This window comes from Mastigoproctus giganteus, chromosome 5 (genome assembly GCF_048544385.1).
Source record: "Mastigoproctus giganteus isolate SK-2022 chromosome 5, ASM4854438v1, whole genome shotgun sequence".
Lineage (NCBI taxonomy): Eukaryota > Metazoa > Arthropoda > Arachnida > Uropygi > Thelyphonidae > Mastigoproctus > Mastigoproctus giganteus.
In genome coordinates this window covers 29,410,167-29,437,919 of record NC_143579.1, presented here as the reverse complement: position 1 = coordinate 29,437,919, position 27,753 = coordinate 29,410,167, and the positions used below count along the sequence as shown (strand labels likewise).

General features: G+C 39.2%; 1 protein-coding gene across 1 annotated transcript in view; it reads right to left on the bottom strand.

Annotated features, from left to right (window-relative positions):
• The window catches only part of LOC150085274 (lachesin-like), a 254,422-nt gene that overhangs the window by 15,541 nt on the left and 211,128 nt on the right, over nt 1-27,753 (bottom strand). The window contains exons 6-7 of the mRNA XM_090373122.1: nt 4,633-4,920; nt 2,060-2,137 (exon numbers count right to left, since the gene is read on the bottom strand). Of these exons, the coding sequence (XP_090229248.1) occupies nt 2,060-2,137; nt 4,633-4,920 (366 nt within the window). The remainder of the gene's footprint in view (nt 1-2,059; nt 2,138-4,632; nt 4,921-27,753) is intronic.

Below are 27,753 nucleotides of genomic sequence, written 5' to 3'. Positions count from 1 at the left end.
CACATCCCTTTCCACCTCCACTGTTCTTAATTCAACCCCACCAAATGTATCATTTATTGAGGGAGGGAGAGTTGCTGTTCCCTAAGTTCAAGCCCTTGAATTTTGCTGCATTAAAACATAGCTGCCACCTTTGTGACCAATCTTGAAGCGTGTTCGAGTCATCCTGAAGGAGCGCTGCATGCAGAAAGAACAAAGAAAACAGAAAGAGAGAAAGACAGAGATAAAAGAGTTCTGGAGATAGACCGAAAGAGGAAATTCCATCAACTGCCTCGGCACAGTTTAAAACGATTTCGAGGTGTTTAAGGCGCATCGATTGTTTCGTGCAATAATTCCCCCCCCCCCACTGTTTTACCTTCTGCAAACAGCATAGTTCCAGCGCGCAGTTTGACAGCCGCCCTGTTCACTCCCCCCCCCCCACCGACCCATGATGTACGGTTCGGAGAGGCGAATGGCCACGTGTATCGCCGTGTGCCCATCGCTGACAGTAATCCCCGTAGAAAGACACATTTCGGAACGCGTTCATTCGTGCCCGTTCTTTTCATTGTTAGCATAGCCGTAACGTGGGTGAAGAGGCGGCGCGAGATTGCATTAATAAATCTACGAAAATGTGCGCAGATACGGACTGGCTGAGTCCGTTGACAACGGAACCCCTCCGAAGTGCCAGCGAGTCGCTGTTTTACGTGAGCCGGCATTCAAATTAGGGCCGTACGTTTAACGTCCGTAATATAGTAACGACATTCCAGCAGCTTTATTGGGAACGAGGCTGCTCAATGGAAAGGGGGCTTTGAAAGGGGATGGGAGGATACGGGTCCACTTTGGCCGCTCGATTTAACTCAAATACTAAAGAAAGATTTCCATGGAAACCGACAATCAAAACGAAGAATAGATCAAAACGAAGTTTGGTTTTTGGTGCACGAAGACAATCTCAAAAGAACATTTCGAAAAAGAAAACGATTTTTTATCAAAATATTTCAATTCTTTCATTATCATCTAAATTAAACTCGAATTGAGTTCATTGAATTATGCTACAATTTGAAAAATACACGCGTTGGCCAAAAAAATACGAACCTTCATTCAATTTCGAATCACAGCAAGTGTTTTGGTCCAGCAAAATGTCTTGCAGTTGCAACAAGGTTGAAGGAAGAGGACTTCGTTGCCAAAAAAGCTCTCTCCGGCATATCCCACACATTCTCAATAGGACTGAGATCAGCTGAATGTACGGCCACGAAAGATGGTGGAAATCCGTGTCATGTTTTCAGAACCATTCTTGCGCTGTTGCATTGTCATCCATAAAGTGGCCATCACCTTCTGGATAAAAGTATAACATTGCAGTACATCTGATACTAATACAGGTACTCCCTAGATAACATTCCACCTTCCTCTAGTATCAATGGAGCCAGTTTGTGTCAACGAACATTCCCCATACCATGATACCACCTCCAGATGTTTGGATTGTCCTAACAAGGCAAGCAGAGTCCATCGCTTCTTGAGATTCCCACCACCCTCGATGCCTACCATCAGTACAAAACAAAGTGTATCGTGATTCGTCTGACCACATGGCTTTCTTCCATTGTTCCACTGTCCAATCACGACGTTCTTGACACCACTGCAGCGGATTTTTCTGTTTTTCGTTGAAACAAGTAGCTTCCAAATAGGCAGGAGACTACCAATGTCCAAAGTCCTTCAATTCCCATGGTACTGGTTGAAATAGGACAGTTCTGGGCTTGGGTTGAATCCAGATGTTATTTGCTGCACAACTGGATGTCGTATTTTTCCATGCAGTCCTTCTTAGAGACGACACCTTCCCTCTTGAAGTACTGTTTTTCTGCCACATTTACGCCTTTGAGAAGTGGAAGAACCGCTTTGCTTTCCATTCATTAAAATCCTTTGAGATGGATGCTTTTGAGAAACCATTTATGTGTTTCGTTTCTTGAATCGTGGCTCCTGCTGGAGGTACACCAACAATAAGACGATTTTCAAAGTCTGATCGCGAGTTTTCTCCATTCTGCCTTAATATAAATATGTATTAAACAAAAAAATAAACAAATAAAATATTTACCGGCTGTTTTCACTGGAGTTCCAACAGGGGGCGAGACCACAGGAGGCTTCCGGGTAAAAGGAGATGGAGTTTTTATTTCTGAAATGAGTAAACAATTTTTGAATTATTTATCCAACTATTTCAGTAAACTGACCACTATTACTTCATTAATATGTATATACACTCCCTACACACAATAATAAATAAATAAGTGTGGAATGATCTACATCTGTCACTTTTCAATTGACAGAACAAATTGGCAACAAACGATTTGAACAATAAGTCCTCATACAATCAATGGACAAAAACTTAGAAATCTTTATTCAATATCCAGTAGGGCCACCTTTTTCTCGAATTGAATCCTACAGTCCAGGCATGAATTCGACTAGGTGTTTCAGGAAGTCTGAGACTAATAGGTGGAGCCTATTACAGTTCTTGTGGAGTGAGGGAAAGGCTCTGGGGGTTAGATGTGGGATCCTCCAATAGAAAATGTCCCAGAGATCAGGAGAGCTCACTTAACCTGTAGTAGCCTTCTTTCTTCAACCTTTAATTTAAAATTGAGGACGTTGTAATGGTGGTAGTGTGGATGCCATTGTGAGGTTATGTTTGCATGCAAACCACCTGATCATCCAATAAGCCCAGTTTTCTGAACCATACAGGACTAAGGGATGAATCATATATAAACGTATTGATGGAAGTTGCAGAATCTCGAACATGAAGTGTTGCTTTGCTAACCATCTCAATATACACATTTTTATGTGAAGGGCTTCAAGATGTCTATGGAACTTCAGCTTTGATTGAAATTTAACTCCAAGATCTCTGTGCTGGTAGACCCTCAGGATTAAAGAACCGTTTAGCATCACTGGAAGCTGTAGTTGGTTTGACTTCAGTGAAAAGATAATCATTGCAGATTTTGAAGGATTTATCTGCATATCAAAGTTTAAGAAATATTGATAAAGATGAAGGAGTTTTAAATTGATGCCTTCAGTAATTTGTTAGTGGTTATCTGTCGGGTGGACTGCCGTTAAGACTTTTATTCATCTGCATAGCACAGTATGTCTGATCTCTTCACGATAAATAGGATAAGGATGGCTGTGAAGAGTACGCCAGAAAGTATGCTACCTGTAGGAGTCCTTTGCTGGTAAATGTGGACTTTTCGACTGGAGGATTAGGCGCCTAGAGCAGATGGTGGAAATCTTAGGAAATGTTGCTCAATCTATTCGGATACAACTTTTGGCAGAAAGATTGGAGGTAACACGACCTTCTAACGGTATGAGCGAACACAGTCCGTACAGAACAAACATGCCCATACATGTTCTGAGACATGTCCTTTTGAAAATTGGAAAGATCACCTGCCTTCCTCATAACTATATCAACTAAGAAGTCCCAGAAAGAGCGTACAGTGATACCAAGGAACTTAAGATCATGTGACAATTTATATTTCCTAGCCCCCTCGTGGGTAGCACAGTTGGTAGGATCACCGCCCTCCCCAGATAGGGCGAAGAAGACCAGGGTTCAAGACCAGTTGATGATGGGAGGAATTTTTATTGGTCTTTTTCACAAGGTGGCCACGTTAATCGGCCTTAGTCAAGAGCAGTATGAGGTTTCCCTCTTGGAAACTTGGGTTTTTCATCCAGCAAACAGAAAATTGAGCTCAAAGCACATGTAATATATAGACAATATACACGTTAAATCTAAATGGATATTCCATTTTGATTTAATAGGGAGGACTTTACCACCTTTAAACAACCTCAATAGTAATGAAAAATAATATGGCGAGTTCCATTAAATTTAAAGGTTTCTTGGAGAGATTGACCCAACAAGACTTTCTGCCAAAGTACCGTTTTGATTTAGATGCTGCCAAAGAGCGATTCCTTTAACCAGGCAACAATTGCGCAGGACCGGCACGCAAACGCAATGCGCGTTCGTTGACGAAAAACAACGAACAAAAGTTGGAAATAGGGCTTATCGGACTGAAGAAGGAACGCGTAGCATCTAAATAACTTCCCTAGACAACGACCCGCTAAGTCTGAACGTTTGAATAAATAAGCCAGTTTCAACACATCGATCGGAGAATAAATGAATCATAAATAGACTGGTTAAGGGGCTTTGATTTTCCCCTAACTGTCTTATTTATGAGTCTTTCACAGAACCGTGGAAGAATAGAAGCGGGATAGGTGGGCCACAGTACAGGGAAACAATCGAATACAAGAAGAAGAAGAAACTCATCGAATGTCAGTGGAAAACCAAGATGTTCGGAATATCCTTTTGATGTTGATCTCCCTTTCTTCCATCCTCGAGCTCAGCATTAACAAAAGAAGAAAAAAAACTAAGTGGACAAGCTAATATTTGAACTTTAAGAATGTACCATAATGCTTTTAAGCTTTAGGGTACATCCTACATGAATTATTATTTGTATTAAAGATTAAAGGATTATTAGAGAATATTATCCATCCCTCATCTTCTCTTTTGGAGAGGGCGATCGATCCACTTATTAAACAATAGAAAAAAGAGAATTTCTAGGAGGGAGATTTTACTTTGTAAAATATAAAGGTAAATAGAGAGAAGAAAGCGGGATTGAGTGCAATACTTACTATACAGTGTGACTGAACCTTCTGTCTCTCCGAGGAAGTTTTTGGCCACACATTTATAAGGCCCGTAGTCTTTAGAGTTTAAACTTTTCACTATTAGCTTCATATGGACTTTGTACGCATTGGATGAGAGGGTAGTGTCGTACTTCTCGCTCGAGGAACCAATTAGTTCACCATTTCGAAGCCAGAAATTACTAGAGGAAGGATGGGCTTCTGTGTGGCACTCCAAAATCACATCGGATCCTTCGGAAGCACCAACTAGTTGGTTAGGAATCCATATCATGGGAGGGACTACGAATGCAAATGTTAAAGTTATTGTATAATCACTCATATTTTAAAAAATAAGATTATGAAAATCGATAATTCTTGTTCATTATTTGATACAAAGAGAGATGGATACTAATTTATTCAAGCTCAAATTTTGACCTGACAATAGGACTTTTCATACAGTCCCGAAACGTAGCCAACTTAATTTTAACAATCTTCCCAGCAAAGGATGCTCTATATTTCTGTATCAAACGTAAACAATTTAATTTACATGGATCTAGTCTGTTCCTTCATTTATAAAATACACTGCATCATCAAAAGTATTGTGATGGCCTCCATGAATATTGTGAGCAGTTTCTCGGCAATAAACAGTATTGTGGTGGAAATTTTTGGTAGAATGAAAGCCCATTTCTATCAACAGGTCAAAGGTGGCCTCACTATGGATTAGGTGCTTGAATTAAAAGCCGTTTCTGCAACTAGCGTCCGATTACTTTTGATTACGTAGTGTATATTAATTTACACTAATGCCCTTCAGGAAATGTGCAATTGGTTTCCTTCAAAAGGAACAAATGCTCGTGTGATGCAAATCACGAAGAGTTGCCTCAGACCTGTACTACAAATAGACAGCATCCTGCCATAGCCATTAATAACCATTAGAAAATGGCACTCATAACAAATAAACAGCCCTGGTGGGTTGCACAGTTGGTAAATTACCATATTGCACACATCGAGTGGAAAATACCCGTGTTCGAGTGACGTCGATGACGTGGCTGAGTTAATCAGTCTCAGGTAAGGGTAGCCTGGTTTTTTCTCCCAGAAACTCGGGTTTTTCATCCTGCAAATAGAAAACACGCAATTTACAGACAGTATACACAGAGCAATATGGCTTTAGTTGCTGATACTCTAAAACCCTACTACAACAACAACAACAAAAACAAATAAACATCAATTACTTCACCGTTGTGACGAAGTTCTGTTTAATTAAGGTGTAAGACTTGGGCAACTCCTGGTAATTAGTGTCATAATAGATGGCAGATTCATAATTGTTAAAATTAACCAATTACTTTTTAATTAGCTTTGAAATTAATTTTTTAAATTCATTTCTAAAATTTATTGTTTTTAACAGTTTATTGTTTATAAATCATCTTTCCTTGATAGGAAAGATAATTTAAAAGAACAGTAAATAGGAAATGGAATTGCGTGAAGACATCTAAACAACAAATCGCATATTTCTGCACATACTGCAAACAAATGCCATTACTTAAAGAGCACATTTCATGAAAAGGATAGATGTACCTAATAAAGTGGCCACTCAGTATATACATATAACAACAATCCACAGTTGTATATTAAAAAACAATGGAAAGGAATTAAAAGTAGGTAATTATCGGACTTTTTTTAAGAGAAAAAAATCATGTTTCCAAATGGACAGTTGGTCCTCTCCTTCAATTACAGCTACAAATGTCATCGGTGTACTTCTGAAACGAAAATAAAGTGTATTAGAAAAAAAAAAAAAAAAAAGCTGTTTAAGTTGAAACACTTTATCTAGTATTTTAAAAATGAAAATTTAAATGCCTCATGGGGGGATGCGTATAAGATTTATTTACGATTTCGCTCAGCGAGCTATTTATATTGCATGATACAGTAAAATTCATTCATATCAGGCAGGAAGAGCATCGTTGGTTTACCTTTAATATCAAGAGAATAAAGAGATAAAAAATAGAGCTTATTTTAAGTTTTATTTAACATAAAAGAACACAGTTAGCTCGTGGAACTCGAATCGGAAACCGTGTGCTGATTTATCTTGAATTTGTTGGTCCCGTTAGCTGCTTTAGACTAAAAAATAAAAGCACTTGTAAAATAGGAGAGTGTGTGTGCGTGTGTTATCTCTTCTGGCAGCTCAAGAGACGTTAATCTAAATGAAATATTACGTCCTAACCCTGTAGTTCAATGCCGGCCCCCATGTCAGCTCATTAATTTCATTGTCGGTGGAAACATTTTGCTTAAATCCAAACCCGAAGAAATGATAAATTAAACCAACAAGTTGCATTTTTTCTGATGAAAAGAAAGAGTTAAAAAAAAAGGACAGAACTTCTCTTAAACAAAGAATACTTTTTTCTGATGAAATAGCCTCTTGAGGCTGGCTATAATTGCATTACACTTCAAATGTGCGTACAAGGAATGAGGGGGACTTTTCGAAGAATTTCTCTTCGTCTTCGAGATGCCAAACACAACTGAGGATATATAAATTCAATCTGGCCCGGAATGACAGAAACAATTCGCCCACTTACTGTTACATAATCCAGGCGTTCCCAAGAATCGGTGGTTAGATGGAGCATACGTGTTCTAAATGGCCCACATTTTAATTTTCTCCCGACTTTAGGAAACAAATGACATTGTCACTGCTTACGCACATCGGAGACCCCCCCCCCCAAATCTACAAGATGGGTCTGGTTTGCTTTGCTCCAAGTGGCCGTAATTCACCCAAATAAATCGAGCACAATCTAATTTTGGATATCTACAGAATGGAAAATAGTGCTTCCTAATAAATAACCTATTTTCCCCAAAGCCTGTCTCTTCGTGTACTACTTATCATTCCATACAGAGAAAGCTCGTTATTTAAAACATTACTGGCTCGCAAAATTTTTAGCCACACTCTGTCTTTTGACAGGGATTCTCTTAACCAAATGCACTTTACAGGGTTAGAAGCCATTTACTAGTCGCTTTGGTACGCTCTGGTAAACATCGAAAATTTGTGGTGCTTTCTATCCGAGAATACAGATATGCCGATGGGAAAAATTCGAGCAATGTGTACTGCAAAAGAAAACTGAGCTACATTTTTTTCTTTTTCCTCCAGAATACTTAGAGAAATATCTTGAGTTGGCCCTTACTGCTACATCTTGGTACATTTACGAACAATTTTATATTGAGATAAGATTATGGGCTGTGTAAAGGAAATGGATATCGCATTTGTTCAATAGCATATGGAGAAATCTGTTTCTAAAAGTCTTTGAACTCATCTGTATACAAATTATTCTAAGGACAGTAAAGCTTTCAGATGAATCCTTTTTTTTTCCCGTATGTTGTCCTATTAAATAAATAAAAGTTTGATGTTTATACTTCAGGGTAGGAGGAGTTTACGAGATAGAAAGGGAATATAAGAACATCGTCGTATTTAGCAGTCACGTGGGCTAGAACTAGAGTCAACTCAAATGCATGTACTAGTGAATCCTTGCGTGTAACCACTCGCCTACGCACTTTAGCATTAGCATTAGTAATGGCAAATGATGCAAGAAAGCAAGCTTATACAGCATCAGCTTCCCCCCCCCCCCAAAAAAAAAGAAAAGAAAAAAAACCTTCCCATCTCATCCATCCATTCGCTCCAAATGTCTATCTACTTCAGCCTTGATTTTCAGAGCGTGCTTATATAGCCGAAAGTAACAGTTGATGCAATATTACGTCATCACCTACGCGTGTCAGTGTTATCTGATGCAATCTGTAAGAAATATTGCCATATACTTACGTTATTCGGACGACAATTACAATTTTAAGCGGTGATTTGATTGAATCAGAGCATCTTCTTGCTTTCAGTTGAAGTTTAAGAAAAATTTAAAGGTGTGTGCAGTTGGATTCAGACTAAACTGGAATTGGTAGCATCTTGCGAAGAGTTCTATGTCCCTTTTCTTGTGGCATTCTGTTCCATCTACCTCTCATTGCGTGTATATACTTTTATATCCTACTTTTACCCGATAGCATGCTGTTTTGCAATGCCCCTTGAAAAGCCCTTGACAAACACCCACCAACGAAACATCGAATCCCTACACATACAATGGCCGCGCCATCTGATAAGAAAAACTAAGGTTAATTAAATCATTTTATAATCGGTTTAAAAGTGAAATGCGCTTATTTAAAGAATGGCTGAAATAAATTTAGACAAAACCAAAATTAAATAAAACTTCTTGATGTGAAATCTTTTTAAGAATTCACTCTGGTAGAGTAAATAAATTAAATGCTTAGGTTTCTTCTTTTTTTTCATGATGGTATTCTGAATAAATGAGATGTCTCCTCTTATTTCTTTGCTATTTAATCTTTCAAAAGCGTGCGCATTTTAAAAATTTAAGCTCTTTTGTATTGTACTTTTGTTCTTTTAAACAGAGAATATTTACTGGGGGTTCTTTCTTCGATTCTCGGTAAGGTAATATTTAATTCAATGGCTCAGGGAGTGTCATGCCTGAATCATGGATTGGCAACGAACAAGTTTTCCAAAGCATTCTCTCTTTCTTTTTTTTTATCACATTGCATTATTCCTGAATAGAAGACATTTGAATTTCACCTACGATTGGTTAATTTGCTTTAGTGCGTAACATACACTGGGTGATCACTGAATTATAACCACCCCGTCCTTAATAGAACCACGAACCTCACAGTATAAAAAGCCAAATAGCTTGTATGATAGAACGGTGGCAATTTGCATCTGGTTGTGCAAGTCAAAGTGATAAAGTAGCAGTTATGGGACGTAGTAAAGATATCACGGAGTTTCAAAAGGGCAGGATTGTGGGAACTCGTATATGGACTGCTTCCTTATAGCAAACGACACGTCTTGTCGGTTGTGCACTGCCCACTGTGGCTAAGGTGTACGAAGAATGGTCCAACCACCTCCCGCCGACAGCACTGTAAAGGATTACGCAAGGTGGATGCTCATGGTGAACGAAGCGTGCAATGCGTCGTAGGGATTCAACGGCGTGTCACTCTGCGACAGGACATCGCAATACAATATAGGAAATGCAAGAACAATGTCCAAACTAACGATTCTCCGCACCCTCAGACGTACGGGGTTCCACAGCAGACGACCTAAGAGACACCTTCTGCTCACCGATGACCATAGTCGACGGTGAATACTGTGGTGTCAACAACACGTTAGTTGGACATTGGAGGATTGGAAACGAGTGTGCTGGTCGGATGTGTCCAAATACATGGTGCAACAGTCCGACGAACTCCTTCATGTGTGGAGCAAGCAACACGAGTCCATGGATCTATTGGGCATGGTTTCCAGGTTGCGGTGGTTGCTCCTGTTGCGTATGAACCAACGTTTCACTGGAGAGGTCTACCAGAAGCACTTAGAAGACCATGCGCACACGGCCTCGCATTTTTTCCCTGGCAGAAACGGAACCTCCCAAGACAATAATGAGCCTGGTCATCTTGCCCGCACTGTGCACGAGTGGTTCAAGAAACACTTTGAAGATATCGTCCATCTTGAGTGGGCTTCAAATTTGCATGACGCGAACCCAATTGAATACCTGTAGGATATGTTGGAACAAGAAGTGAGACTATATACACGCAACCTTGTTCTATTCCGACACTGTGAAAAGCTTTGCAGACATCGTGGCTGCAGTTGCCTCCAAACATCTTCAGACATCTAGCGGAGTCAATGCCTAGGCGAATAGCAGCTGTTATCCGTGGCACAACACGGTATGAGTTAAGCTTTTTCATTTGGTCTTTTTAGATTAGCTGTGAGGATTTCTTGACTATGTCGCTGATATCCATTTTTGATTCAGCTGCTGGCTTCAACAGCACCACATGGGATTTAGGCTTCTTATTTGCTGGCTTAGTTTTAGATTCCTGATTTGAATCTGTTTAGCATCTGGTGCTTCCTTTCTCAGTGCCGAGGAGCCCCTGGATTTCAAACTATGATTTCTTCGTTTGAATCTTCAACAACCTGTGTATTGGATGCTGAATGGCCAGTTACCTGTGACCCTTTGGCTCTCTATACCTTTCTGGGATGTAGAGGGCCAAAAGATTTGATTCTCTGCATCCCATCCGGTGTGTGATTTTCTGGCAATAGACTCCTGTCTGGTGATGTACACTAAAAGGAGAGAATTCAAGGATACCTGGTTCCTGGGCAACTTGACGCTGTCACCCATCTCTCTAGTGGACGAACCCAGCGCTTGGCAGGTATATAAGTACACTGCATCACTGCATTCACGTCGCCGGTAAGTCGATGTCAGTATGGATAAACGTCGTGAGTTTAAAAGAGGAATGATAGTGGGTGCCCAACGCATGGGTCATTCTATCACGGAGACGGTACAGAAATTGCATTATTTCCCTCATGGTACATATTCCGTTCGACAGTATTTCCAGAATAACATCTCATCGTGGACAGCGCCGTGGGTGGAGAAAGGTGGTGGATGAACGTGGCCGTCGACGTGTGACTCATATTGTTTCAGCCAGCCGGTGAGCGACAGTGACACAAATCACCGCCGACTTCAATGAGGGTAGTGCCAGAAACGTCTCCACCAAGACCATCAGGCGATCGTAGTAGGTTATGGGGACCGCCGACCCACCAGTTCCATTGCTAACACCACGACACAGGACTCTGCGCCTCAACTGGGCGAAAGAACATCGGCTCTGGACCTTGGATGATTGGAGACGGGTCTCCTGGTCCGATGAGTCCCGTTTCCAGTTATTCCGAGTGGACGGGAGGGTACGTATCTGACGGAAACCGCACGAAGCTATGCACCCGTCATGTCAACAAGGAACTATTCAGACAGGTGAACAGTCGGTAATGTTCAACTGGCACAAGTTGGGACCTCTGGTACGTCTATACGTCTAGACGCATCTCTGAGCGGTCCGGGTTACGTGCTCATCCGTGCAGGCCATCTGCATTACGTCGTGGTCATCGCGCGCCACAGGGAATGGACTCTTACAGCAGGACGATGCACTTCCCCACAGAGCTGTGGTGACTAGAACGAGGTTCGAAGAGCATTTCGCAGATTTTACCACCATGGAATGGCCTCCCCGTTCACCAGACGTGAACCCTGTGGAGCATATTTGGGATGCTGTGGAAAGGTCCGTTCGAGCTTTGGATCGTCAGGAATGCGACGGAATTATGGACAGCAGAGCAGCAAGCATGGAGGAAATTCCTGTGAAACGCTTTCATGAACTAGTGGACTCAATGCCTCGCCCTGTGACTGCCCTTGTCTGAGCGAAAGGTGGGCCTACCCGTTATTACGTAGGTATCCAATGATTTCTGTCCACTCAGTGAAATATGAATGTGAGAGAGTCTGTTTGTGGCTGACCACTTCGAAGGTGAAATTTATATGCATATTCTTTGCTCTTCCCACTGGAGGAGGGAGATTTCTTGTTCTTACCTGTTCACCTTGGTGCTCAGGCTAGAAACAGTACGAGTAAATCTGGCCCACTTCCACTTGGCTAGAGACATGTAGCAGAAGGTTTCTTCACGTTTATCATTGCTTCCTGATGGCTGAGTGGCCAGTTACAACAAAGCACACAACATTAACCAGATACTGACCTTTTAGAGAATTCTCTATTCCTTGCCGAATATAACAGTGTCGGAGATGAATTCCGTTCGGTAGCGAGCTAATCGATAATATCATCTAATAGAGCCAGACAAAAATTGCGAAATTTAGAAATGGGGACTGAGGACCATTTAATCAATCCGGAAAATCTGATGACGCTGAAGTCGGAACTTATGCGGAACTTATCTGTCATGATTAATGCTCATGTTTGTACTCTTCTTTGAAGATTCCTTTCCTGTAGCCTTAGAGCAGAAATTTGTGGCATCAATTTCTATAGAGTCATTATGATCTTTGTTGTTTATAGGAGACATTGCTTTAAGGTACTGCAGGTTTTTCACTTAGATTAGGTGTTGCACTCCATAGGATTCGTTTGTAGGTATTATAAAAGGAAATTCCGAAGCCTTGGTCCGACGAGCTCTTGGATTGTCCAGAAAACTGCAATCGTTGTCTGTCTTAGGTTGTCCCTGAGGGTTAGCCCATCATTCCGCCTCCAAATCGGTGTAAGAGTGGACCTTTTCGATGTCAGTTCCGTTGATAGTAAATGTTATTTCGTTCCTTTGTCCTTTTGAAGAAGGTCATCTGAGCTGCTTTCTGGGGATTAAATTTTAGCTCCAGACATCCAAGACAATCTTGCAGTTCTTCGAGGACGTTAATATCATAGTTGATTGGATCCGTATTGCTGGATCACCAGAAGTGACAAAGAACTTAAATTGACTGAATAAATAAAGCGGTCCAGGTGCTTTGCAGGGAGTGGCTCCAGAGTTATGAGAAAAAATAAATAAATAAAACCAGAGGAGAAATCCGATGTAATCATGAAATAGAAAAATGGTCTTTTCTATTTTATGAGTACATGATATGCAGTCAATGAGTGATAAGCTGCAAAGTAACTAAGGCTATGAGGCAACAAAATTGTTGAGTCTGTAACTTGTAAATCCATCTATTCTATAGTCAATTGTTTTGTCTGTTTGCTGGACGAATAACCCTAGTTCCTCGAGAAAAACCATACCACCCTCGTCTGAGACCGACTAACTCGGCCACGTTGTGAAAAAAGGTCCATAAAAATTCGTCCCGTCATCGATGGGACTCGAATTCAAATCTTTTCGGTGTGGGGAAGACGGCAATCCTACCCACGTGAGCAGAATTGTCGGTATGAATCTGGTCTCAAGAATACGATTTAAAACTGATCACCTCTTCCACTGATTTGGAGCAGAGATTGTTCCAGTCGTATTCCTTTAAATTCAATAAAGATAAAGTCTGGCTTCACAGCCTCAGTTTAACAAGCATCGTAGAGCCATCTTATGGATGTCTTTTCTAAACTTTCTTAGATTTTTCGAAAAGCCACGCCAGATAAAAATTGTGGAAATATCAGCCACACCTAAGCATCTCATCAGGAATGCCACTACACAGGCGATATTTTTGTGGAGGAGCTTTTTCCATAGTGGCAGGTGCTCTTGAAGCACTCGTGCTGCACTTTTAAGAAAAGGTTGTTTGTCAGTCAGTTATTTTTAGCACTATTCATTCCTCTCTTCAGTCAAAGAGTCCCAGTGGGACAACTACTCCCCTCCGCAGTAAAACAAAGGAGGCTGTCCACCTGCCGGTTGACCTAATTACAAAGAGGTTGCGATGGCTGGTACCCCACCAGTGTAACCTTGTGCTGGATAGCTCGGTAGCCTAGTTTTATTTAAGAGTTTTCTGGTTTTTCATCAATATAAATTTAATAATCGAATGAAAACTGTCTTAAAACCTATTTCCATTGTAAACATCAACCGGAATTCTTTTATAAACAATGCTATTTCTAAACGCGGTGGTTCTGTTTATTTTTACCAGGCAGTGTAGTTGTCTGGCAGATAAAGCCACCATATGCATTCGACAGTGCTATTTGATATTCGTAGTAGAAGAGATTTCGGACTCTTTCTCTAACGATCTGTTACTTCTCTGATGAGATGTCAGTAATCAATGTTGTCGAGAGAGAGAGAGAGTCAGTGCTTTCTGTAATAATGGCAGATCCGTGTACCTGGAGGCAAAACTTTCTATTGCCTTGCACAAGTAGGGTGGCTAATATCAAGAAAAAGCAAAGTTACTTACAGATACGGCACTCCGTTCTCCGATACAAACTTCTAATTATCGTTCTTGAGTTGTTTCCAAAAAAAAGAAAGAAAAAAAAAGTTTTGGGAAAAATATGTCATAGGTCGATATTCCATTGCCCTTCTTAGCGAAGATATTCGACTGAAATCTTGAAGTGATAAAACGATAGTAGGATCTAATGTGCATAAATAATCACGCGAGTAGAAAAACTATACGCAAAAAAAAATAATAATTTCTTTGGGAGTTTCAGCCCGTCCGTCCGTCTACATGTAATAACTCGACTCCAAATGAAATCTAGAATATGGATATTTTAAAATAATTTCATTAAAACCGAATAAGTAAAAAAATCCAATTTTTTAAACACATCCTGGTTATTTATTAATTCTACGGGGTTTCATTGTATTTAATAATTCATCTACTTCTAAAGTAACAAAAAATAATTAATAATTCTCGTCTATTAACAATACTCGAGTAAGGAATACACTTATTCTTCTGAGGAGTTCCATGCAACCCTACGAAAAGAATATGTTATTCTGAGGTTTCAAAGAAACACACATTCCTCTCAAGAAAAACCCATTTCACGCACCGCACAAAAAAAAAAAAAAGATGGACTGCTGCTTAAATACTACCGCTACTGTCACAATGAAACTGTCTTCTGCCATTTCTCTAAATTATTGAGGTAAAAACAAAAATGAAATTTTGAACACAGTATGTTTTACTTAGCCACTTTAGATATACACTCATTGGTCAAAATAATATAAACCTTCTGCAATTGACGTCAACAATTAATTGAACAAACCGTATACAAATCTAATTTGTCACATGGTATGATCATAAGCTCCTTTGTATCAGATGAGCACTGTACACTTTCCTGGAGATGCTTAACCGATGATGTCATAGGGAAGACAGGTGATCTTTTCAACTTTTAGAAGGGTATTATTGTTGGAGCATGTTTAACAGGATCCACAATTAAAAAACAAGATCACGTGGTTGATGAGTATCAATTTACACCATTTTTGCACCAATAATAGGGTGAAAGTGTGGAGTAAACCTCACGAAGCCATGCATCGAGACTGTCTCTTGTTCACCACTCAAACGGCTGAATATGGTATATGGACATAAAGGACATGGTGTTATTGTTATGCGATTCCTGTGGTTGCCCACAGATCTGCCTTAAGTATTTTGTGATGCTGCACAACATTGCAAAGCCAGTCGATGTGGGTAGTGCGCTGCTTGACTGTCCTCTTCGTTACTGTGAGGCTCGATCAGCGAGAAGAAGACTCCCGGCATCCGTCCACTGTCACGAGGATCCGGCCAGGAAGTAAAAAGACATTTGATGGGCCATCCACACTCTTGCAGGAGTGAGAGTGGAGAAGGGTTAGGGGAAGAGCAGAGAAGAGACAGGAAAGTAGAAGACAGTGAAGACAGCGGTGGATGGCAGAGTGGGGTTGGGAGAGTGCTGAAGGAGGATTGTGGGTAGAGGGAAGCGAACAGGTAAAATTCAAATTAAAGAGTCAGAAATCACCACAATGGATATCTGTCATCCCACCAGAGAACAAGATTCCCCGCTCAGCCAGAAGAGGTAGAAGAACATTCTTGCGCAAGAGCTCCACTTGATAAGGTTGGATGCGCAGCTTGGGAACAGGTGTTGGAAAGTATCCCGCCTAACAAAGCGGTTGGATCAGAAGGTGAGCTTAAGGCTCGTAGTCCTACGTTGATGGAAGAGTCAACATCAGCAATGGTCTTTAGTACTCAATTGTTCCTGGAGCCTGAAATCCCGCCCAAGGGAAGATTCTGGACCAGCAAGAGAGCCAAGGCTGTAATCCCATTTGAAGTTGAACCGTAAAAGGATGATGACTAGTTTGAAAGAGAGAAATAGCAGGAATTATAAAAGCCAATAAAGGTTTCTAATTTTTTGTCCGTGAGTGTATATTTTCCATTAATAGAAATTTCAGAACATTAAAACTGTTAGAGATTTCTGATCTCTTTTGGACAATAGGTGAAAAATAATTGCTATTTGTCCACAGTAACTACTAAGAGGAAAATTAATCTCAGAGCAAAAAACAAGGGGGGGGGGGGCTGGGATGCTGAGAAAGCGGTACTTTTTGACGTGCTTAGCCAAGGGAAGTAAGAAGTCATTGCTAATCCAAGAGATTAGCAATGTTTTGGGCCTATTACGAAAGTAAGAAATTAGGGCTAATCCAAGTTAAAGAAGTACGTTGGCTTTCTAAAAAAAGACGTTGTTAACCTTTCTTTCCATTTAGAGTGTTTCAAGGAGAATTACTTTTATTTTTGTAATTATTAATATTTTAAAATTATAAAAGCAAACTTGAAAAGTTAAAATAGTTTTAATATTAATAATTTTATCAGAGTTAATCAATCAAAGAACAGTTCGGAGAAATAAATTTATAAAAACACATTTTAAGTCATTTTTTGACTTAAAATGTATTTTCATAGGGCAAATCACACTGGCCTTTTAAGTTTCGTTGTTTTAAATTTTTAATAAAATTAATAATAGCAATTTAAGCTAATTGTGAGGAAACGACAGAAAGAATGACTCTATAAAATAAATGAAGAATCAGCCAAGAGAAAAAAGCTTGTACGAAGCCACTTATCGAAATAAGTGTTGGAATAATTTATGTAAAAGGCCTAACATATTGTGTTTGTTTGCATCATGGTTCTGTGCGCTGACTCCTTCATTTCTTAACATCCCTTCTTGCTTGACTCAATAAGCAAACATTTTCCTGTTCGCTCATGCTGAAAACAGTATTGGATGTGAATTATTAAGCCGAGATTGGTACGTGGCAAGAGAACCAGAACTGAAAACGGATCTCCACAGAGACCGGATTGTACAATAGCGCGTGTCATTTTGTGTTAAAACCACGTGATTTTCACACCTCCTTTTACGCCTATCGGTCTCGTTAGCTTCATCAGGAGTCGGACAAAGTGTGGCGAAGAATGAAATAAGCGAGTGAAACAAAGATGCGCCCGCTCTTTCATAAAGTGGCGGTAAGTGATGAGGTCCTTGCAAAGAGTGGAACTAACTAGCCATGACGATGAACATTAAACAGATGAGGAAACACCATCCTGTACTCAGCTTCTGGGAAATATCTCGAGAAATAGTATCGACAAAGGACTGGCCTTTTACATAACAAATCTCCGGTGACTGTGAAGTACTTCCTTTCATCGTGGCAACGATGCCTTTATCGACAGTCAATAACACTTAGCCGTAATGAGATGTTGGAGCATAAAGCAAATTATCGCATCTGGCGATGGTTGGAGCCCGAAAGAATGCACAATAACAAAGGCATTACTGGCAGAAATTAGAAAGTATCTGTGGGAACAGCAACACGACCACGTTTGGAATGTCGCGGGCGTCCTCTAAATATTGCGCGTTGGCAGCGCCAGAAGGTCAGCCAAAGCATTTCTTGTGTGACTACTAAACTTCAGCAGAGTGGTCTTGGGTCAACTGGGAATGTCAGTTCGCGTTGTTAGCGTGTGTCAAGCGCTTCGATGGTTTCGCTTGAAGGAAGGATGCTTGCTCTATTTCGTTTATCTTCCAGCTGAATAACGAATGCTCCCCTTCCCAGTGCAAAGTCTCGAGACCAGATGTCTTCATGGGGACTAGATAGAGGTTGAAGTATTTAAAGCTGATTAAATTAAATAAAAGGAATTTTTCTTTTCTTTTAAACGTTGCTAAAACTGTAGTGTATTTCAAACTGAGTTGGTACTGATTATTTCTGTTGTCAAAAAGTGCTTATCCAATACGTCCTTCAACTCTCTGCTTTGGCCACCTGAGCAAGCAACTCATTCTACATCCCACACAAGTTTACTGATACTCCCTAAAATTTTACAGTTAATAAAATTCGATTTTTTTAAGAATGTTATTTCGAAAACTGTGTAATCAATAGTATGAAACTGTTCTTGAGGGCCGAGACCACTTCCCACGAGAGCGTATGTTTGTGACCTCCAAGATAAATTCCTTGAACACTCCATAATGTATTGGTGTCTAGTTCTCACCAAGGATACTAATTAGTATCACTAGCATCCTTGGCGAGCACTACATCAAGGATACGAAACCCACTATGCTACCAGCGAAAACTGATATAATGTAACGAAGTTATTTTGCTTCTCCAGGACCTAGAAGGAGGTTGCCTTCCACCATCGCTTTACATAACGGATTAATCAATCATTTGTCTCCACCAGCAAATTTTCTACTGTTTGTGTTACCCAAATGGTACATGCAAGATCTGGAATCTTGCATCTCTAATGCAATATACAAAATCTTTCATTAGAGATGCTATATCTTGAATTTTCCAGTGTTATACATTAGCTACCAATTTTCAGTCCACAGTCCAGATTCATTGTCTTACACCACGCCAATCGACGTTGTGTTTTTGTTATTAAATAATTTTGACTGCAGCTATTCCGTAAAAATTCATTCAATAGAGATCTCCAAGTGGTGGAAAGACTTAAGAGGTTTTGCCTGTGGCCGCCAGCATCTTCAAACTCAGAGTCCATAGAGTCTAACGGAAATATGAGGTAACGAACCCTCACGTAGCCTCAGACTGTTTTTTTCAGAATTCCTTAAGATCTCTGGACTTCTATTTCTACAGAACACTGTTGAGTATTGATATTGGAGAGCTTACCAACTTCCTGCAATGAGATGGATGTCTCATGACTTTTAGTAGGACAGTAGAAATCAATTATTTGACGCAAATCGTTGGGAAAAAAATCGTGCTTCCTAAAGGGACAGAAAATTGTTTTTCAGACCTTAACTAACAATCCGGTGATATACCATTAAAATTAAAAAATAAACGTTTAATAACTGTTTCGTTTTGAAGTTCAAAAAGTGATTCTGAAAAAAATCATTTTTATCTTTCGTTTTATAAGTTAAAAGTAAAATTGACAGAGCACCTCAATAACGAGAGATTCCACACGCTCCACAACCAGGGGGAAATACCACTCATTTTAATCAAGTGCAATTAATTCCATCAAACACTTAGAAAAGAACCTCGATTAATGCGAAATGTTGGAAAACACGTTAACAGTCGCATCCCAAGTGAGCTAACACATTCCCCAAAGATTGCATTCGTTCAGCAGAAAACGTATCAATTTGCTGATACTGCGGTGATGTGCCGTGAAAAGGCTCCCCAGGAAACGTGTTTCCTCCAGGAATCCGTTAAGTTGAATTATAAGGTAGAGGACGATGCATTTACGTCACCAATTGAACCACCCACCACGAGACACACACACGCTGATGGAATGCAGTTTATGGAGAAAAGAACTGATCTCACACACAAGGGAGTCTATAAAATGAAGGTGGACCTACTTGGCAGGAGGCGACGCCACGTCTAGACTGTATTAATCTCGGTAATAGTGTAGTATGGAGACCAAGTTCAAATAGATAGAAATCAATGGATACCAACGGACATTAGTTTGAAAAATTCAATCACAAATTACAGAGATAGAAACAACCCGTTACAGTATTACTATTCAATGACGAAATACTCAAAATAATCTTTTCCTGTTATCAGAAATAGTTGCATTAATGTTGTAAAGAAGTGTTGTAAATACTTGTCCATACCTGTTAATTTTCTTAAATTATTGGTGTGTGTTAGGCGCCAAGCAACTAGGGCTGATGTCGGTATATTGTGGGTATAATTACGATCAATCTTCGGTCGGTTTGCTGTTTGCTGGATGAAAAACCCGAGTTTCCGGAGGGGAAAATAGAAGAAGCGGTCTCCTGAAACCGACAAACTCGGCCACGTTGAGAAAAAAGCCCATAAAAAAATCCTTGGGTCATTGATGGGATTTGAAGTGAGGCCTTTCCCACCTGCGCGGAAAGACAGTGATTTTAACCACCGCGTTAAACGTGAGGATCTCAAATTATATAACATATACTTTATATCATGACGACTTATGATGATATCCTATTTATTTTCATTTTTTTAGCCTTCGTTGGTAGCACAATTGGTAGAACTGTCGTCCTCCCCACACCGGTTGGAAAAGACCTGAGTTCGAATCCCATCGATGACGAGAGGAATTTTTACGAGTATTTTTCACAACGCTGGTTGAGTTAGTCGGTCTCAGAGGAGAGTAGTATGGGTTTTTCTTCCAGAAACTTGGGATTTTCATCCAGCAAACAGAAAATCGACCGCAGAACACGGGCAATTTACAATATACGGAGAAAGATGGCCTTAATTCCTGATACTACTAAAATCCTACAACAACAACAATATTCTTCAGCCAGTATGATGTTTACTGGATGAAAAACTCGACTTTTTGGAGGAAATTTCCAAGAAGCTGTCTCCTGAAACCGACGAATTCGGCCAAGTTGAAAAAATCCTTGGATTATTGATGAGATTCGAACTGAGACTTGAACTGAGCTGAGGCGCGTGCAAAGATGGTAATTACAACCAACGCGTTAAACGTGAGAATATCAAATTCTATACTTCATGATAACTTATGACGATATCCTATTTATTTCGATTTTTTTTTTTAAATTTATGTTATTTGTATAAGATTATTTTAATTTTTAAAATGATTGTAATTTTCGTTTTAAATAAATATTTTGTAAAAATTTTAAATGTTAACTTTTTAAATGTTTTATAACTCTCCTAAATTACTTATTAAATAAATATTTTAAAAACTATAAATAAACTTAAATAGATGCTAATAGTAATTTATATAATATTATTTATATTTTTGAGTAATATTTAGTAATTTTGGAGATAAAATAGACGAATATTTCAATGCCAGTATTTTCCATAAATAGATTGCATAATTAAAATAACGAATACATGAGCCCTCTGGTGATTCTTCCTATTATTAAACTGAAGGAATAAAGGGTAACCATCTGTCATATTTGCTAACTTCATTAAATCTGAAAAATTCATGCGCATAGACTTCTCCCTTCATGTTTCCAGAAAAGCTCGTTTTCCAACTCAAATGGACTTGAAACGACTGTTCTTTCAAACTTCGAAATATTCCCTGCTTCTAGTATCACGTGTTTGGCCATTATATCTCTCCTACGTATTCCTTTCATGCAGAATGTTTGTCCTTCAATAGCGAACTAGAATTCTTAGGCGAACTTTAGATTTGTATTTGCTAAAATATATTCTCAAACCATTCGGGTACCACTAGCTTATACGTTCATTTCCTCTTTGCGCAGCCAATTTGAAATATATAAAATATGTAACCCTCTGAAAAAAATTTTAAAATAAATAATAAATATAAGATTGAAAGAGAAAATTGATGTACAAAGTTGTGTTTCTGCAAATATCCTATCTGTTAAATGAAACCTGCTTTCCATTTCTTATTTATATAATTTTTATATTTACTCTTTCGTGTGCCCTATGGAAACTCAGGTTCCAAAATATTGAAAGTTTTGGTATGATGTACAAATTACAATACAATTTACAATAGGATTTTAATAGCAGTTGTTAAAAAATTCTATTTCCCTCCCATCTAATTATCGTCCCATTGCACTTACTTCTACTCTTTCTAAAATAATGGAGGAATCAATTAACCGCCAACTCTTGAACAATCTAGAAACCTTCCATCTGATTAATGATCGCCAGTATGGATTCAGTCAGTGTCGATCCACTGGTGATAATCTGTCTTATGTTACCCATTTATGGACAAATTCAATGGAAAAGTTTGGTGAAACTCAAGCAGTTGCTCTTGACATCTCAAAGGCTTTCGATCGTGTTTGGCATAAAGGTCTTCTAAATAAACTTCCATCTTCATGATTTGCCAACTGTTATTCATAATTGGATATCCAGTTTTCTCTCTTTTATATTAATGTCCCTCTTCCATTGATGGCAAATCCAATCCACAATTTTGCTGATGATAGCACATTGCAATTCACCTTCCAGTCTGAGAAATCTTGCCATGCCCAAACAGCTTAAACTTCTTGAATAACCACTACCAATTCCTTAAATGCTGATCTGCAGACAATTCTCCTGTGAGAACAAATACGTTAGTTGATTTCAATCCTTCTAAAACTCAGTTCTCTCTCTTATATAGTGCAAAAAGGATCCTTCTGCTCCTATGCTTATCTTCGATGACACTCCGATTTTTAGGCAAGATCATATATCTCTATTGGGGATTACCCTGAGTTCCAATTTCTCTTTGCATAGTGGCATTACAAATATTTCTTCCTTTGCATCTAAAAAACTGGGTTTTCCCTTTCCCTCTCAGCTTTACTTTTCTTCCAAACAGCTGATCACTCTGTACAAATCACAAACCCGCCTACCATGGTTTATTGTTCCCATATTTGGAGTGATTAATGACTCATCTCTAACAGAGTCTATCCCCTCCCTGTCTCATAGACGTTCTGTTTCTGCTGCATGCCTTTTCTACAGATAATTCCATGGGCACTGTTTTGAATTGGCTTTTATAATTCCCGCACTCTCTTCCAACCAATCCGAACACGTGCCACTTCGAGTCAGCGTCCTTTTACTGTCCAACTTCAAACTCACAGAACCAACTTTTCTTCTTACTCATTCATTCATTCATCTTCCGTTTTCTGGACCAACCTTCCTGAAAATTACAATCTACAGAAATTCATGTTTAATGTCAACAAGTATCTTCTTTGATTTCTCAACTTTCATCTCATGCAAGGTACTGAGTGGTATAGGTTCCAATACCTCTCGTGTTTGGAGTTTCATAAAAATTATTGCATATGGTCATTACTGAAATCAATCAAATATAGGAAAGAATGTATGATAGAATTAGAATATTGCAAGTTCAGTAATGTCGTCCTCAAAAGGTGCACATTCCTTGCCAAGGACAAGTTTACTTTCCAGACATTTCTAAATGAGCAACACCATTGATTTAAATTAAGATTCCCAGAAATAATATTTAAACCGAGCATCTCATCAAGGAATAAAAAAAAAACATAGGAAAAGTAATCTAATATATGAGAAAGAAAAGACAACCATCACCATAATTTTAATGGGCAAAAGCGAGTTTTTAACTCAGTTGTAATTCCCGAAGATTTATAAGAACTCTACATAATTCCCATTAGAAACCAAAACTGCGTCCATTAAAACAAACACAAAACCTTGTGCGAAGGGTAATTCCATCTAAGCTACGCTACACTATTTTACATTTGAAAACAAGTAAGAGTCCCCCCTAGGGAATCCAAACTACAGCCCACTTGAGTTGTAATTAACTTAGCTTGCACCTAAAGTCAAGGAAAAACAAGATCGAATTAAGTTTCTTAATTTGCTGTTTTGGGACCAGACAGGCAAATAAAAACAAGATAAAATTATCGGAAAATAAAAATAAATGAACCTTAGTGTCTTTTGCTGATTTTAAACAGAGTTCGGAAATTATTTCAACCTAATCCTAGGGAGCATCTGGCTGTTTGCTGTACAGAATGTGCTTTTCATCTTCTCTACTGGTTTTCCTTTGCATCCGTGTTGGTGCATAACTAAATTATATCCTTTTAAATACCCCAAAGTCCTATTGTAAGAGCATATTCAAACATCATTGATTCTTCTGGAAGCATTTGCTTCGTCTTTGCTCATCAAATCGCAATTAGCTCTGTCCGATGCGTTCGTTCTCTCTAAGCCCCTGCAGACTATAGGCAATTAGAATGAATAATATGATTAAGTCGCTGGCGTGCTGGATCAACATAAAGAACGCTCCGTAGCCTAATTTGGAGAACATGAGGTGGGTAGAGGGGGAAAACAGGAAGGAGAGAGAGTAGAAGAAAAGAAGCTAAGAGATGAGGAACGCTTACTTTAGAGAGACTGAATGGGCTATTGTATCAGCTCTTTGTTCGATGTCTTTGTATTAAAGAATTTGTGCGTGTAAAGAAGTTCCTTCTTAAGATGGGTAAACGTGGGAAAATCCTTTCTTATCAATAGGAAGCCCCTCGAGTGCCTGTTCGATTACACAACACGAGCACAGAAGCTGGGATTGCGTTTGCTGATCGATTACTCCTTCCATGATTTCTCTTTATTCCTGAGAATATATCTGTTTGATCTCTTTGTGCAACTTGTGGTCGATAAGTTCCAGCACCTCTTTTTGTATCTCTTAGATAAATTTTTCACGACGTTTTAGATATCACCAAACTGTCCTACGAACACCGGCAACCCAATGAACAAAATGGTATTTCGCCTCTTCCACTTTCCTACTTTCTTAAATGGGGAACCTGCATAGAATTTTCAAAACGTTCTATTAGAGATACGATCGATCACTAAGAATACATCAGATCAGTAAGACCTAAAACAGGACTTTCCGGTAGTCATGTTTCAAGGTAGTACAATACCGAAGCTACTCTTTGTATAGGACGTCGCTCTATTGTGAGTACTAACATCAACTGATAATTAAACGTACGGTGTGCATATATAAGTTCTCACATGGTATTATCACAAATTCTTTGGTATTATATAAATACTGTACTTTCTCAAGGAGCTTCGAAATCTATCCGATCATGGGGAGGACAAGTGATCTTTCCAATTTTCAGCCATCTCCAAAGTATGCAATGAGTGGAAAACAAAAAGAGAATGCAGCTGTTAAAGGAAGAAATGCGGAAGAAAGTCCATACTCCAAGACACATATCCTAAGAATTTAAAGCGGATTGTTCGTCAGAATAAAATTCAGTGTGCCGCAAATGATTGAAAAATTCAGTTTAGGAAAACAAAGACTCACTTCCAACCGAAGTATGCGGCGGGAGTTGAAGAATCTGGGATTTGGTAGTCGTGTGCCTATAAAGGCCACTTCCTCCTGTAAAAATCGAAAAATTCGACTGAGGTGGTGCTGAAAATGACAAGACTGGAATAGTGGAAAAAGATCATGCGGTCTGATGAATCTAAATATTCACATTTCTTTACACTAATAGGAGTGGAAAGTAAGGCGTGAACCTCATAAAGCCGTGCATCCAGACTGTCTCGTGTTCGCAATTCAAGGGACTGCAGCTGGTATCATGGTAGGGGGTATTTTCTGTTGGTATGGACTGTTTTCGCTCATACCGTTTGAAGATCGTGTTACCTCCAATGAATATCTTTCTGTCGTATCTGAATAGTTCGAGGAACATTTCCAACATCTACCCTGGCGGCCTAATTCTCCAGATTGAATCCAATTAAGAATGTCTCGGATATGAGGGAAAGGGTAGTTCGACTTCCCAGCTCTCTACCGACCACAATACAGCAGCTGACAAATATCCTGATGAAAGGATGGTCAACTCTGCAGCTGGACTCCCTCAGACACCTACTGGAATAGTTTATAGTGGAAGAAATGTTTCTAATTTTTTGGCCAGCGAATGTAGCTCTGGCTTAATAACAACTGACCGGAAATAATTCTGCATAGTTTTTTTGCGTAATAAATATTCAAACATTCTGAGTGGTACTGTAGACTTAGGTCTTATTTCATAGTAGCTGCCGAGTACTATCCAACGCTCCTCTTCGACATATTGAAGACAATTCAAAATATCTGATTAAGGAAATGCTAAATTATAAAACCATTTGATTACAATAAGATCTCCATGCCAGTGTCTGCATCCATTAAATCGGCCGACCATGTAAATACCTTAACACCAAGTCCATTAACTTCCCAAATACGAAAGCGATGCTGGCAACAGCGCAACATGTACCAACTAATACCGATTAGATGTTGTGAGAGTAACTATGCACATATTTGCCATCGATCGACCAGCAGTAGTACATCACCACTGATTTCCATTACGATCATCGCCAAACTTACACAAAGTAGACACTGTTTCTGGCCAAATTATAATCTCTCTCGCTAATTAGTTGGATGTTATTGAAAACTTCTGCACTGCAATGGTAAAATCAAAGACGTCTTCTAACCCTCCCCTCGCTCACCACAATTAGAACTACAACACACGTCCAATATTTCGCATTTCCGGAAAATTAAAGCTTTCCTCTGCCTCGAGCTACATATTAATCAGAGTAAGTTATATTTCCTCTGATTAAATCGTTCCTCAGGTCGGCATTAATGTCATGTGGTAGTGACTCAGTGGTAGTGGTACTGAGTTAGTTATTAGTGTGTGAATTTTATGGATGAAAAACCCGTTTTTCATCCACAAAACTAGACGAAACTTGGTGAAAATGGGGTTTTCATCCAGCAAATCTACTAGATGAAAACCTGTTTTTATTTTTCACCGTGGAAACTCAGCCTGAAGCAGATAACTCTTTTCCCAATGATCTTGACTGTATTAACCCACCAATTTATCTGTGATTGCATTGCGAAGAGAATTTTATTTCTACATAAATTTTGAAGTCAACCAGTAAAAAGACAAATCTATCTTTTTTCTTTCCTTTAGGCTCAGGTGTTCTATTATAAATCAAAGTTACTTGAAAACGAAAACACGAGAGGTGATCAAGCTGCTCTACCCCTCAGGTAGAAGGATGAAAACAACGTAGGATGTAGGATGAAAACAAAGAAAGTATTTTAATTTCCAACTCAGTCTCCTGCAACACTAACACACTTTTTGCCAACGATGACCAAAGGCTTTAATTAATGCCAAAAATATTCCTATGGTCGGCTATCCAACCAGGCGTCCACAGCATCCCTCAGAAGAGAGTCATCTCCAATTTTTCTACTCTGAAGATTTGAAAACATCTCTTTAGATTTGGAAATAAACGAAAGTCACTGGGGCCAAATCTGGTGAATAGAGTAGATCAGAAACCAATTCGAATTACGCGTCTGAAATTGCAGTCATTGCAAAGCAGGATTTGTATGCAGGAGCATTATCCTGAAGAAAGAGAGTTTTCCTTGACTCTGCTTGTTTTGATGGCAACAAGTATTTTGTCAGTTAGGTCGGCATGAATATGGTTTGGCCATGTTCAAGGTAATCAGCGATGACAATATGCCAAGAACCCAACCAAAAAATAATGCCACCACCTTTCAGCACCTGTTCGCATCCCCTAATACAGTTAAACCCATTGCACCACCTTTTAACTATATCATATGATGTATCACAGTCACCTGGTGTGTCCACTAAGTCCTTGGAATAACAGTAGCACTCCAATTTGCACAAAATATTTGATAACAGCTGTAACCTCATTTTTCTCCATTTCTTAAGGAGGTAGTGCTCCATTAGAGATGTTCAGGTACATAACACTTTTCAAAAGAACTTAAAACTAATTATTTCACTATTAGGGATGGAGAAAATTGGTCACCCTCGTAGGTTCGCCTGTTTTTTTGTTTGAAATGGCATAATCTGGAATGAGGAGCATTCTCCATCTTTACAAAAAGTTTCCTCGGTGTTGCACCACATTTGAAGAAAGGAAAGTTTTAATTTGAAATTTTAATTTTAGTTTGTTTTTCTGTAAATGTTGTCTTTTAATAACAAACATACTAAAAGACAGCTACTAACCAAAGCAACGATTGTGAAAATATCGAGTTGATAGCCCTTTTATCCAATCAGGAATGAACTAAATGGACTAGTCCATTTAGTTCATTCCTGATTGGATGC